The 15,378-nt window shown below is 31.9% G+C and overlaps 1 protein-coding gene across 3 annotated transcripts in view; it reads right to left on the bottom strand.

Annotated features, from left to right (window-relative positions):
* Positions 1–15,378, bottom strand: part of LOC125066971 (myosin-2) — a 124,414-nt gene that overhangs the window by 7,834 nt on the left and 101,202 nt on the right. For all 3 annotated transcript variants that reach the window (XM_047675310.1, XM_047675311.1, XM_047675312.1), the window contains 4 exons: positions 7,773–7,841; positions 7,092–7,169; positions 4,371–4,520; positions 80–472 (listed from right to left, as the gene is read on the bottom strand). In XM_047675310.1, coding sequence (XP_047531266.1) covers positions 80–472; positions 4,371–4,520; positions 7,092–7,169; positions 7,773–7,841 — 690 coding nt within the window. The remainder of the gene's footprint in view (positions 1–79; positions 473–4,370; positions 4,521–7,091; positions 7,170–7,772; positions 7,842–15,378) is intronic.

The following is a 15,378-nucleotide window of genomic DNA, read 5'->3' as shown; positions in this document are numbered from 1 at the left end:
AGTACCTTATTATTTAATTTAAAAATAATTAAAATAAATAAATAAGTGCAAGGAAGTAAAATCAATTAATATTGCATACCTGATAGCATTCATCTTCACTAACAGAACTGCTCAACGCTTGGAAATTGTAGAGCATCATCAAAACCTGCTCCAAGCAGCTCCTGTCCTCCGCCGAAACCGCATTCAAAATCATCTGTTCCAAATGATCTTTGACGGGATTACTTTTCAACGAGTCACTGGTGTCTGAATTTCTATCTAAGCTGTCGGCTAGTACTTGAGCTTTGGCGAAGTCATCCTTGAAGTCATCGTGCGATGTTGTAAGATGTCTTCTTGGATTGCAGGGACTGCTGGGCGTGTGGGGGGACTTGTAACCGGAGTCCATTCGTTTGAGTTCTGGGGACGCTGAGTCCTTTATCCGGGAGCCGGGGGACACGCAGCCCGAATCTGAGTCTGTTAGGTTGTCCCTAGCACCCTGAAAGAAAATAAATCATTTAAATAAAAATATTAACATTATAAGACATGGTTTCGTCAGTGCAACCATAGCGTAGGAACTTAACGACCTTAATAAATCTCCAGATTGAAAATCTACGACCCATCTAAATTTTTGCACAATTATAATGTGGCCACGTATATGTATGTTAAGTTTCAAGTAATAAATGATGTGATCGCTTTGTTTTCGGTACACACGAGTCGCGCAGGCCTTACTATTTTCGGCAGTGGTTATCCAGCCCACATAATTCAAAGGCCTTTAAAAGGTATTGTTATGTATGGTATTAGCATTAAGATAATTTGATTATGAATACAAATGTTACAAAACACCGCGGCTGTTTCTCGTTTGATATAGATCTCAAATCTCCTTAGACGGCGAGAGGCCGCTTCGTAGAAAAATATCAACAACTGCGCGCGGGCGTAAGCCGTGAAATGGTTTGTTTTAACGCAACTGTTTAATTAACTAGACGTGACGAAATAATATTAATTACAAGAAGAAAATAGTAATGTATAAAATGTTTTTTTTTTTTTACTATGTCGTTTGTGCAACAAATGTCTCATTTCGGGAATTGAGATTTGGAAAAAAGTCTATAAAAGTTTATAAGGAACAATATATTACATCACAACGATCCGATTACCAACAGTCAATTACACTTCACTGAGTATTTGTAACAGAATACAGCCATAGAAATGCGTAATCTTCTTTCACGACAACAATATGGTTTTAAATAGGCTTTCTTAGAATATATTGTAAATAATATTCGAACTCAATGTTGTTAAAGCATTGTTTATAATATTAAAATATTTTTTTAAAATAAATAATAATTGAATCAATTTTAGCTTAGCGTTTAAACGGAAAACTATTGAACGGGTTCACAATAATAGTTTAACATAAAAACATGTTTAGCAACATCCAAAAATTTACTAATTTTCCAAAACATAAAATAAACCAATTTCTTATAGAACTTAAATGATGTATGTATGAATACGGTTTAGTAATACAGCAGATAAGTTTTGGCGAAGCATTTGATACGGATTACGGTACCAAGTCAGTGCATAAATAGACTTTAATTGCGTTCAAACGGAAAGAGGAAACGCTAGCGACCAAAACTGTACGTCTTCGTGCGTTATGACGTCAGATTACTACTTGCTCGCGGAAATCGTTTAAAGTAGGCAGTCATTGAAGTAGTTGATGTTAAAAAAATATTGTAATTAAATTTTTTATGGATATATTTTTTCTTTGCCTGTATGAACGTAATAATTAAAAACTAAGTTATAATTATTACGATGATTAATAATGTATAAATTTGACCTAGATTAAGTAACAGACGTAACTTACTAAGACTTGGTACTTAGGTATGTTTATTAGATACGACACAACAGGATATTGGAAATAAAACTAGTATAAGAAATGTCGTAAAGGCAGTTGCAACTAGTAATATGTCAATAAGATTTTAAAAATAATTACAAGTATTAAAGTTGATAAATAATTGACAAAAATCTTCAAAAACAACATTTGAGCGATCTAAGATACAACAACAAACTTCAGTTTAAGAGAAGTTTAAATCATTGAAACATCGTGATCATTAATTAAATTGAGCAAGATTGAATTCAAGTCTAGAATTTTTAAAAAATATTTATATATTAAATCTACTCGAAATATCTATCTTAAAAAATGTGACAAAGGATTCGTCAAATGTTGATAATGTTATATGCAAATGTTTGTTACAAAATATAATATTCACAATTATACAGATCACAGATTATCTCAATCAATTTTTAATTAGTTAAGACGAGTGGAAAAAATACTAAGTATTTTTTTATTACTATTCGAAAACAATCTCTTACAATAATGGTTAACGAGATAAACTTCCTGCAACCTTGGTAAATATCCTTTCATTTCTATTGAATATGCTAAGATTCTCAAACGTGACCTCCGCTCTACAAGTAAACAAATAAAAAACATGAATTTTTCCATAAACATATCTGTCAACAAACATATTGGCATATATTTCTTGTATAGAACTTGGACATACAAAATTTTAATCAAAAAAGTCTATAGAATCATCATTCATAAATTTAAATCGTACCTTCCTTACTATAAGGCGTTATAAACAATTCATTTTTAATAAGAGTGTAACGAAGCTATACACATTTAATACGAAAAGGCACGGACGCAAAACCTCGTGGAGAAATAAATAATTACATATATGTAGATTATATACCTAATTTGTCGTATTTGAGACTAAGACTTTCAATCGATCTAGATACACGACATAGGCAACATGAACTTTAATATCCTCTTAATTTTGTTCGCAATGTAAGACAATAACAGTTCAATCATGTTTAAGTCATAAATCATTAAAATTTGCTTTAAGTGTAAGCTAACCGAACAGGCGTCGCAAGCGTAGAATAAGGGTTTGAATGAAATGGTTATGAAGTTACATATTAAGAAATTAAAAAAAAAGTTGGCGCTTGATTTTTTCGTTGAACATCTAACTTAATTTTCATCACAATCGCATGAATGAGTTAATAACGCATAGCGAACGAACATAGAAAAATCATTAATTTTATTTATTCATTGGAGAAAAAGAGTAATAACAATACTAACACCTGCCGACTTTTATAAAATAGCATGTGATTATTTACATCTTACCAAGGTATCAAGTACACATAGCAATGAGACTTTATATATACTTACATATATATCAGATAATACGAATGAAGAGATGTATATTTAAATCGATAATACTATTTTAAAGTTACCGCGACTCTTGAAGCAGTGTGACTTGAAGCGAAACTAATCAAAGATTTTAACAAATTGGTTAAAGGTAAAAACAATTTAGTTTCAACCGAGGAGCTAACATCTAGCATTGATAAAACAATAACCAGAGGGAACACTAGTATTAGAGTATTATTCCATTATGAAATTACTTCAAGATTAATTCTATTCACTTGACGTTAGTAGAAATAGTTTCCCCATAAGGTACACAACAGATGTAACGTATTAAATATGCAGGTCTTGCAGGAAGTAAGGATGACGAACGCTTTGTATATTTGGTTTGTTTAGTATCAGAAGCACTTGTTGAATCACCTTAAGAGTTTGAGTGTACTGAGTGACAAGAAAATGGTCTTATAGGTCACTTTAATAATATTCGGAAAATGATCTTTTGCCAATGGCTTTGGCTGTAAAGTGTGCCATTTATTGCCACTTTGTTTAATAGAACGTAATTTTATACGACCCTTGTTTGATCATTATTTAAGTAATTATTAATTTAAATATCGATATTTCCTGTAACGTCTTAACTAATGAGCCAAGGAACTGTCTGTTATAGTTTATTAGTAACAATTTACAAATAATGACAATAAATAATAACATGTGAATTAAAACTTGAATGATATTAAAATCTTAGCACAAAATCTGGATGAAGTGAAATCTGGGTTTATTGTAATTCTTAAGAGTGTAGATTAACTAACAAATGATCAGCTAAAATATCCAAGTTTATACAAATAACTACTCAATTACGCAGTTATCGCTTCGACGGTCAAAACCTTCAACGTAGAGGTTTATTGAACAAATCACTTATTTAAACAATGGCCTTTAATGACAATAATAAAGTTACTTTAAAAAAAGTAGTATGTGATTAATCAATATACTATCCGTTTTATTTAATTTAACTGAATATAATTGTTGTTTTAATAAATCACATACGTTTTTCATAGTAAACATTTAAACTTGTCATAATGAAAAATAAAATCTTCACAGAATTAAAAATGAAAAATCAATACATTTTATCACAAAAACCGATAAACATATTTTGTTTCTTAAAGCACATGTCACAAAACTTTAAAAACAAACACACTGCACATCTCGATCGTACCTTATCAGGGCTGGCGTCTTCTAACTCGAGTAGTCTGAACTCCATGAGCTCGAGTTGGTCGCGAGCGTCGCGCAGCGCGTCCGCGAGCCGCGTGCACTCGCGCGCCGCCGCCGCCGCCCGCTCCGCCGCGCTCCGGCACTGCCCGCATGACTGAGGGCACCGTGATGTCGATTAGCACGGGACATTCAAGGTTGGAGACTTTCTAAAGGTGTGATTTATGCTACGATTTAATTCATAAATGCAAATACTCTCTACTCAGTATACGTTGCTTAATTTAAAAAATTACGGTTCCTCTCTAGTGTATAATTAGACTGTGCGAATTGTATTGAATAGAATAGAGCCAAGCAAATCTAATCAATGAGTGTCGTAAAAGCCAATAAAGGGAATTTTAATTAAGAGCCATTATCGACCAAGCACATGGGAAAAGGTTACGCGAATTAATTATGGTAACTGTACAATTATAAGATAACAATTATTGTTCAATTTCGATTATATGGTACAAGCAGGTCGCGTAGTTTCACTCCTATTTACTGCTATTGTACGTCCCTTTGGGTCAAAGGAGAAATAACAAGGCTCATAACCTTTCTCGACTGGAGCTATCTAACGGAAAAATATTTTTTTAAATCGGACTGGTAGATGTCTTTAAAACGTGCGCTCAAACACACAAACATTTACTTTTAAATTTATATTTTTAATATGAGAAATTTAATATTTAAGTATTTTTTTCTTATAATTCCACTTCGGCGTTGTCACCCTACACAACAATGGAGCAGTGACGCAAGATACAAGCGCCAATAGTTTAGTGGGTGACATGCTCATATCGCAATAATGACATTAGCGGTGTGAGCGATGCTCTTGTGATATTTCAAGGCCATGAGGTTCCGAATTCCTCACATCTAGTCAACATTACATATTAAGATAGATATATATTAATTTAAAATATAACCAATAAATTTTGTGCCGCCTATTATTATAAGTTGAAGATTCTATCTTGGGGATTAGTCGACCCCCATAAGTCGATTATTAACATAGCTTTACGCTTAATTGGCGGAGTAAATTAGAACATTTTTAATTAAAAAAAAATAAACAATACGAAAAATACTCCAAACGATTTTACGGAAGCAATGAATTTCAGTAAAAAAAAAAAAAAAAACAGATATATTAATTTTACCAAAAAGTAATTTATTTAAAATCTGCAAGCTACAGGCGAAACTGGAGATTGATAAATATTACTCGTTACAATAGTTATTAAATTAATTAAGTTATAATTGTGTAATTGAGACCAGACTTCTTGTAACACGACCTTATTGTTCGGAGCAAAATCTTACAGACTTTATTCACTAGCGCAGAAAGAAATGTTAAGTAATTTATTCCATCTAGAAATATTCCATGCACTCCAAAATGGTACAAAATAATAATAAAAATAATAATAATACAGGTTCAGTCTTTCTTTATTGAAAACGATGTATCGATGAATCTTAATTAAATAAAAAAAAAATTCATAGTTTGTTTGGATACTTTTTTTCTTTTATAAATAAAAACAAAAGTTTGCTTTCTGTATGTGCAACACCATATTTTACCACCATATTTATATATATATATATATATATAGAATTGGATATACAATAAGTGGCTATAGACATAATGAATATTTACAAAATATTTCGATAAAATTTGGGTTATACATAAGACCACAAATTATTCTTATTAAAAGGTAGGTTTAAATGATATCTTATAATATCATAACTACTAACCTATTTACATAGATATAATCACATGGATATATGTATAATCAATAGGAAAAGTATTCATTATTATAACCCATCAGTATCAACCAAATAGGCGACTAAATATTAACCTCATTTAATTTTTATCATACAGACCTTTTAAAACTTTTTTTTAAGTCGTATAAGAAAGTACATTTTTTTATTGGAAAGTATTAATTGTGATCTTAATTTTTGAAACGTTTAAAATTAATGATTATTTTCATAAGGATGAATATTGTGCGTCAAATAGTTATAACTTAAGATAATGGGAAACGGGCGGATGTCAGAGCGTTAATGTAAGCTGCGTTACTATAATGTAACTTAGAAACTACTTAACCGACTTAGATAAAACAATACGTGTTCTTGGCAATAAATCTATACTAATATTTTCAATGCGAAATTAACACTATCTGTTACCTCTTCACGCTTAAACTGTTAAACCGATTTAGATGGCATTTGATGTAGAAATTGTTTCGAGGATATCGACACCTCCCGCGCTTTAAGTCGTAGGACAAAATTTGTGATTCTTTTGGAAAGCTAATTTTTTTGGTGACCTTTTATTTTAAACTTTCATCTTTGCATTGCTCAGCCACCAAATGCAGTTTGTGATTAACTTAGGAACCCAGCACTGATTACCTACAATCAGTAGAGAGTATAATAAGGCTTTTTCATTGAATTAACAATTCATACTTTAGTAATAATGGGTAAAAAAGAAAAACTTAGTGCGTGATTTATTGTTATTGCAGTATTAGCGTACAGTGTGATTGAAGTGCATATAAGAGTATCATACATCTTTTTTGTATGTTAGTAACAATTACTTTATTTTAAGAAATTCTTAAGGATTTAGTTTTAAAAAATATATATTACATATTTGTTAATGATAATATACATATAGTGTTGCACTTTGTACGATCACTTACTAAACCTGATGAAAATTATATTCTGTGATACTTACCCACATATCGTTGAGCGGTTGAGGAGAGAGGGAGGCGGGCGCGGAAGACACCGCGGAATCTTCGTCCGACGGGGCCTCCTTAAAAATATCTTTTATTAGTCACTGTTATCATAGAAAGTTGAAATAGAAAGACCCGAGATAGCCCAGTGGTGAGAACGCATGCATCTTAACCGATGATTGCGGGTTCAAACCCAGACAAGCACCACTAAACTTTCATGTGCTTAATTTGTGTTATGTGTATAATTCGTCTCGTGCTCGGCGGTGATGGAAAACATCGTAAGGAAACCTGCATGTGTCTAATTTCAACGAAATTCAGCCAAATGTGTATCCGCCAACCCGCATTGGAGCAGCGTAGTGGAATATGCTCCAAACCTTCTCCTCAAAGAGAGAGGAGGCCTTAGCTCAGCAGTGGGAAATTTACAGGCTGTTAATGTACCTATGTAAAATGTTATCATAGGGCTCTAATGTAATACTTTAAAAATAAATCGTATTATAGTATTAGTATTCACGTCACATTCGAGGACATCGCTAGTATATGTGACGTTTTCCAAAAAAAAAACATAAAAAGGAGCACTTCAAATTATCCCCACAGTTTTTCACGTCAGATACGAGTTAGAACCATGTAATAGTTATAAACATATAACATATTTTATGTATTGTTTTATAAACAAGATATCTCACCCGATAAAAGCTTTCTTTTCGATGTTGTATATCTGTTTTCAAACCTTCTCGGTTGCTCTTCTCTTTAGCCTGAAACAAAATAATAATATTATAACTTGATTAAGTACTTCAATAACTGTATATATTATAATATGATAATAGCAGGTTAATATAAATTGCGATACATATAAACTATGTAACAAAACCTGTTAAGTAAACGATTGTCATTGCATGTTTCCCGGTTTGTAATTAATTTTATTAACTTCTAAATGTACCTCATAAAATTATACAAGCATTCCATAACATTATTATTATTCCATAATTATTGGCAATATACATAATAAAACTGTAACAACTGTGAGGTATGTATATTGTGTATGCCTCGTTTACAAACGTGACATACAAAGGTGTTACTATTTACGAAATAAGACTTAATGCAGGAGTGTTTGGGAGGCTACTCATCTCTTATTAATTATTCGACCGTCAATATATGTATATTACATTACACATTCTGCAGGAAGAGTGAGCCAGTGGAATTACAATTAAGGACATTTCATTTGCCTAGCATAGAAGTGCATAACCAATGTAAGGATTGCTTAATACTCGTAGTGCCAGTGTCCAGTTTTATTAGAAAAACAATTACACATCTGAGTGTTGTTAACCTTATCAATTAATTATTTTAAATACAAGTAAATATCTATTAAATATTCAAAATTAATTAAATAACTACGATAACCACCACTAATAGAAATAAACTTTTATTGTGATAAGCTTAAAACAGGTGAAAGGCAGTTTGGCCGAAGATGGTAATTTCATAAACGGGACCCGCAATGTGTTCACCGCAAACACTGGGCTGGTTAACTTTCTAGGGAAATTTTAAGTGCTTAACGAATTGGAAAATGTGGATGGAAAATGTTGCTGGTATATAATACCGATGGTGTCGAAAAGTATCAAGATTTTATTTCCAAAATATCCAAGTCACCACGTGCACAGGTGTATTGTGAAGTCCCTTTTGGTGTATATTTTGTTTCGTTTCAAAGTTTTTTTTTTAATTGCTTGCATGGTTTTGTTTCCAGCCAGCAAAATCAAAATTTTAGGATGATGGATTGTTACATTTTAGTAGCATTTTGGTGCCCTTTTGTCATTTTATTTTATTCGTCACGATTCTTATAGATGGGACGAACTTTATAGTACAACTGGATTAGTACCGACGGACAACGAAGTTACTTTTATGCTTAGTTTTTTACTGTATTTACTTTAAATTATATATTGATTATATTTTACTTTTTACTATTACGTAAGTGAAATTAAATATTATTATGTAAAGCAGTAACACTTATTACGAGACTTATGAAACTGTATTTGTTGTACTTACTTTCTTTTCCTCGTATTTTTCAAAGGTCATTTATGAGTATTTTATCTTTTGAACACACTATCATTTACAGAGTAATAAGAACCAAAAAATGATACAAAGTTTTCTTTCCTTAGGCATGAGCCACAAAAGTAATAGAACAAATCCTTTGATAATCGTTCTATTACTTATGTGTCTCATATTGTACAACAATGAATAGATGAAACGGATCAAGACGAACTAAAACTGTTACCTTCACCGTCTACATTACTGCTCCATCCATCCATAAACTGTGGAGGTATTTTATAGTATTAATCGGTTGCATAGCTTTTAATCAATCGAGATATTTCTGTACATTCAATGCAAGATAGATCCCGTCTGTCTGTTTGTACTATCGCGATGACCCTCCTTGCCTTTCAATTGGCTTTCGCTGATCAAATATTGATCAGTATCAAGGAATCCGCACATTCATAGTTGGAACACGACACGACTACATTGTAATGTACTGTAAGTACATTATTCGTGAGTTTTTGTGCCTATTATACCAACATATTTTTATACATAAAGGTTAATAAGTTGTAAAGAAAGAATAAAAACAAAGGTTTTATATTATAGAACCATTTTAGAAACTCGCTGATGAATTCATATATTTTATTCTTGTCAAGAATTTAAGCTCTTCTAGTAAGGCACTCTCTTACTTATTAAGTAACATACATATTGTTTAATCGAAATCTTTTAGTGGTTCGACACATTACTTGTGTTTGTGTAGTTGATGAAACTATTTTCTGCCTAGCTATTTTCTCTGAATGACCAATCAGCACAATAATAAAATGTCGTGACGTCTCAACTGATTTCGCAATCAAAATGTCACATCGAATTATTCGAATCGCAATCGTATCCTTGTAATATCTAATGTAACTCACGCAGCTACGATTCGAACATTCAATAATCGAGAAAGACTCCCGAGTCGTGAAACATAGGTCACTAGTAGAACAGCATATTTAATGTTCTGTAATTCATCTTGACACCACTGATAAGTACTCGTTACCGGTATTGGATAATTCATAAACAAAACATTGAAGACGTATTCCTCGGTTCGGTCTTTTGTCCGATTCTGTGTACGGACAGCACCACTCTGTATTCCTTGCACTCTGATAATTGGATGAAAAACGCTCAGGAATTCCAAGAGCAGGAATAACGGCATCACTTGCTTTCTGAAATACAGAGTGTTAACTCTACCAACTTCATCCGAAATCATAAAGTTAGCAGAGTTAACGCTGCTTCTACTCTGATTTCTGAAACTAAATAACTTAGGACTGTAAACGCAACACTGTTTTTAAAATCAGGACCTCGAGATATGCAAGCTTATAAGCTGTTTCTTTTATAAGAAACATTAACCATTCCCCACAAGACCAACGAGGTAATCATTAGGCAGGCAATAGGATATTAATTGTCCATTGAATACAATAAAGAGTCGAGTCTCGTATTGAGTCTACATTATCATCTTGGCAACGAAAGTATTAAAGTATACCTGATCCGAATTTAATAGAATTTCTTCATTGATTCCATCGAAATTCTTGAACTAAACACACTTTCACTATTTATTGTTCCTTATAGTATTGCTATCGGAGTACCGACTGCGACGGCATAAAACACGGCTATTGTGATCGTATAGATGATAGCTGATCTGTAAATGAATCGCAACAAAAGCCAATTGCAATTCTCTAGATTAAAAATCTTTTTGAATTCGACATATTCGAAAATTGATTTCTCTACTTTAAACATCGTATCGTATATCGGACGAATACTAAAACTTAACTCAATATAAGTCCATTAAATTCAACAAAAGCTGGCCTCGATATGGTAGTATTAGTATAATTTGTAAGTATTTTATCTGGACTTCCGCGTAGGGTATCCAATGAAGTGTGCCATTGGCGAGACGGTATATCACAAATAAATTATCCTTTAGACTATAGTCCGCGGGCTGTTTGTGGATCGCGCTCACTTGCCCCAGTTCCCAAGCTGTTGTTAATAGCTAGCCGTGACTTGCTTGGTACAGACGCGATGTGCTCACTTTGTTTATATCTAGCATAAATCTTACTATTGATTGGCACTTTAAAATATGACGAAATAAATTACATTTTGACGTTTTTCGTTATTTTCATTTTAACGGAAATCATGTTTTCTAAGTTCATATTACAAATTCTTGCTTTATTACAAATTTTTGTGTCTTCTATTGACTTCATCTTGGTAAATTTAAAAAGAACAAGATTCTTTCGTCCCTTATTTAAAATTACAAATATCCATAGAATATTATCTAACACATATTTCTTAATTGAATTAACAAATACTGCAAGTTTGTACCGTTATAAATTAAATAAGCGCATTCATTGCAATCGGTAATCGCCTAATATAAATCAACGAGACACGATAAATAGCGATATTTCACTTGACGTAATATTTCAAACAGTATCGTAACAACGCAAATTCCGTAATACCTAGGACTTTGTTTGAATATCGATGATAATAAATCGGAATGTAAATGCAAGTGGCGCCGCACTAGTTATCGATAGACGGCAAAAATTGGTGAATTTTATATATAAAGTTCACCTTTCAGGTGCAATAAATTGATAGTTCAATGAACACCATTTTTAGATATGAGCGATAACAGATAAAAACAAACTTGCTTCTATTAAGAAGTAATAGATTTAAGTCTAGTGTTGTTTAATGTTTAGTAGAAGTAAATTTTATATAATGTCAAACGACAGAAAAAAAAGTTTTAATAATTATAATAAATTAACTAATTAATAATAAAGTAACTGAGAGCGCAGGAGGCAATTTAAACAATTTATGCAAAATTTGACAACATTTTTTTGTTGTCTGGCAAATGAACCAACTTTTTTATGGTAAAGGTTGGCGGACGAGCATATGGGCCACTTGATGGCAAGTGGTCACCACCGCCATAGACAATGACGCTTTAAAAAATATTAACCATTCCTTACATCGCCAATGCGCCACTAACCTTAAAAACCAAGATGTTATGTCCCTTGTGCATGTAGTTACACTGGCTCACTCACCCTTCAAACCGGAACACAACAATACTGAGTAATGCTGTTTGGCGGTAGAATATCTGACGAGTGGGTGGTAACTACCCAGACGGGCTTGCGCAAAGCTTACCACGAAGAAATGAACCACCTGATGATAAGTCGTCACTACCGCCCATAGGCATTGGTACTCTAAGTAATATTAATCATTCTTTATATCATCAATATGTCAGCAATTTTGGGAACTAAAATTTAATGTCCTGTATGAAAATATATGTTGATTTTTTTATTGGTGAGTCAACAAGGAATTTGATAAATGACGTACGAATAAGAAATCAAGTCAGAATAAAGGCATGGGAAAGTTCGACCCGCGCTGAACTGACCTACGAATATGACCACGACACTTAACGGGCCACTGGGGTGACCATAAATGTTTCACTAAACTAAAACATTGTTTTCATAAGCCTTAAAAAATATCTTATATTTCGATTACTTTTCACATATAACTTGTTCGTAATGTTTTTTTTTTTTGTAAAATTAATTAAATATATGATAATTATTTAATCAATAGTTCTACTCAGTACATTAGTAAATACAAAACGTATACAGTTGCCAAGCTGATTATAAGTAGATATTTAACTATATATTCTTTATAAAATACTAACAACCCGTCCCGGCTTCATACGGGTGCGATAGACCCTTAGTTTATATACAACTTTTAGATTAAAGAACAAACATAAAAAGTTGTTCTTCTTTCCGGCTATGAAAATTTAAATTCCCGGCTTTTCTCTAATATAATATGCATGTATTATCATATAAACTTCCTCATTAAACACTCTGTTTATTGATGAAAACAACATTAAAAACCGTTTTACAGTTTGAAAAATCTAATCGTAGAGACGGCGGGAAGCGTTTCATGCTACCTAATCTAAAAGTTGTATATAAACTAAGGGTCTATCCCTTAGCTTATATACAACTTTTAGATTAAAGAACAAACATAAAAAGTTGTTCTTCTTTCCGGCTATGAAAATTTAAATTCTCGGCTTTTCTCTAATATAATATGCATGTATTGTCATATAAACTTCCTCATTAAACACTCTGTTTATTGATGAAAACAACATTAAAAACCGTTTTACAGTTTGAAAAATCTAATCGTAGAGACGGCGGGAAGCGTTTTATGCTACCTAGAGATACGTTGATTTACCATGTCCGAGTCGAAACTTCTGGAGTCACAAATAATGTTTTCCGAGTAGGATTCAATTCGGTCATATATGTCTATTAAGAAATGATTTTTGAATATTCTACCCCTAAAGATGGAAAAGGGCTAGAAACTTTATATGGAATTATAAAAGTTCTTTTATAAATTTTGCTTTATGGTCACTCTACAAATCGCGTCACAAGTGGGGATGATCAATTCGATTGAGAATATTTAGTACAAAGAGTATACGTGGATATTAGAAGTGGGATATTTCAATAGATTACGTATATGTTGATGTGGTGTACCAGTGGATGGTTAAAACCCCGATACAAAAAGTGAGATATAAGTAATAAAATTAACTTATGTATCTCCGTGTATGTCTGATGGCATCGTAGCTACTAAACGGTTTAACCATTTTTTTTAATTCATTAAGTTTTTAATACAATAAAGTCACGCAAGACTTTAAAATAATCACCGTGTTATTTCTTTCACTAATTGGTATTATTCATTAGCTAATTTTACAAGTAATGTTCTTAAGAATAAAAGTATTCCATTATTTTTATTTGTCTTGCAATCTTGCAAGTCAAATCTTGCATACAGAGTAAGAACTATTCCCTTTTTCCAACAGTTTTCCAAAAAAAATACAAATTATGTTTGCAGCCTATTCTCAAAATTTTGGAAGCTGCTGTAACAATTAAAGCCACTGATCGCACACGCGAGTACGACGTGCCATTTCCATTAGATATTACTCTTTGCGAATATTCAATTATGTAGTGTTATTGCAAAACATTGCCCATCACATATACATTTATATGTTGATAGTGAGATGGTGTGAAAGTGCCACTCACATAATAAACTAACCGACTGTTTTGTCTCTTTGATCGTAACGAGCTATTGTATTTTATTGTTATAGCATTACCACGCGACTTCTGATTACCATTGGTCGTAAAAAAGATAAACATCAACCTTAACTTAAGTTACCATTAGTTACCTAAAAATTATGTAAACATATACAATAAGCAGATTGTTTTAATATAATTTGTGCACTCTGTAAATAATATATATACAGATATAATTATTTTTTACCAGCCCTCCTGTCACTAGTGGTGTAATAAGACGAGGTTATAGCTTCGTTAAAAATAAAGGTTTTTGCACTTTTACTCCAAAATATATATTGCTTTAGCCGGGTTTGGAAAATGTTAAGGCATTTAATTCAGAAGTCTTGATCACTTTTTTAACTTAATTTGTTAAATAAAAAAAATTACAAGATAAGGAACTAGGTAATAAGTTTCTTATATTTATGATCTGTATGGTTATTTTGAATTTATTATATTCAATTTACAAACTGATGGCTTAAACCTACCTATATTCAAGTAACTTTTAATATTAGAACCCGAAAGATAATTACGGATCCTTATTTAACAATTGTAAAACCAACTCATTGGTATTTTTAACATCATAAATAAACACACTTATTGATTTATCTAATGAAAACGACTCATACAATCATGTAATATTTATCTACCCATATATAATATATTTAGCAACTGGTGATTTCTACACGTAACATTTTAAGTTTATTACGAAAACGATGATAGGATTATAAAATGGACTGCGCGAACTATTTTTCATAAATGTTTATTTTAAAAGGGATAAAACTAGTTAAAACCTAATTCTTTGTTCATTAGGAAAATATATAATAGTAACGAATACCATGCCCAAGAAAAAAGTATTGACTTTAGGAATTGGGAAATTTAATTTTATAACATGGGCAAGAAATATACATACAAATTAATTTAAATTTGGAACACTGATGGTAATTTTAAGTATGTAAATCTTTTGTAATAATACTTTTCCGTTTCACTGAATCGATTTCCCTATAATTAACGCACCTATCGCAATTTTTAATCATTGGCGATCATATGACTTTTGTCACTTAGATTTTATAACTTAGAAGGCGTACTCGATCAAAAAGGCGTTTGTGTTTGGCTCAGAGTACGTTGACGATTTTACGTTCTAATCTGACAATTCAAG

This window comes from Vanessa atalanta, chromosome 10 (assembly GCF_905147765.1).
Source record: "Vanessa atalanta chromosome 10, ilVanAtal1.2, whole genome shotgun sequence".
NCBI classification, from domain to species: Eukaryota; Metazoa; Arthropoda; class Insecta; order Lepidoptera; family Nymphalidae; genus Vanessa; species Vanessa atalanta.
This window is presented reverse-complemented; position numbering and strand designations above follow the sequence as displayed.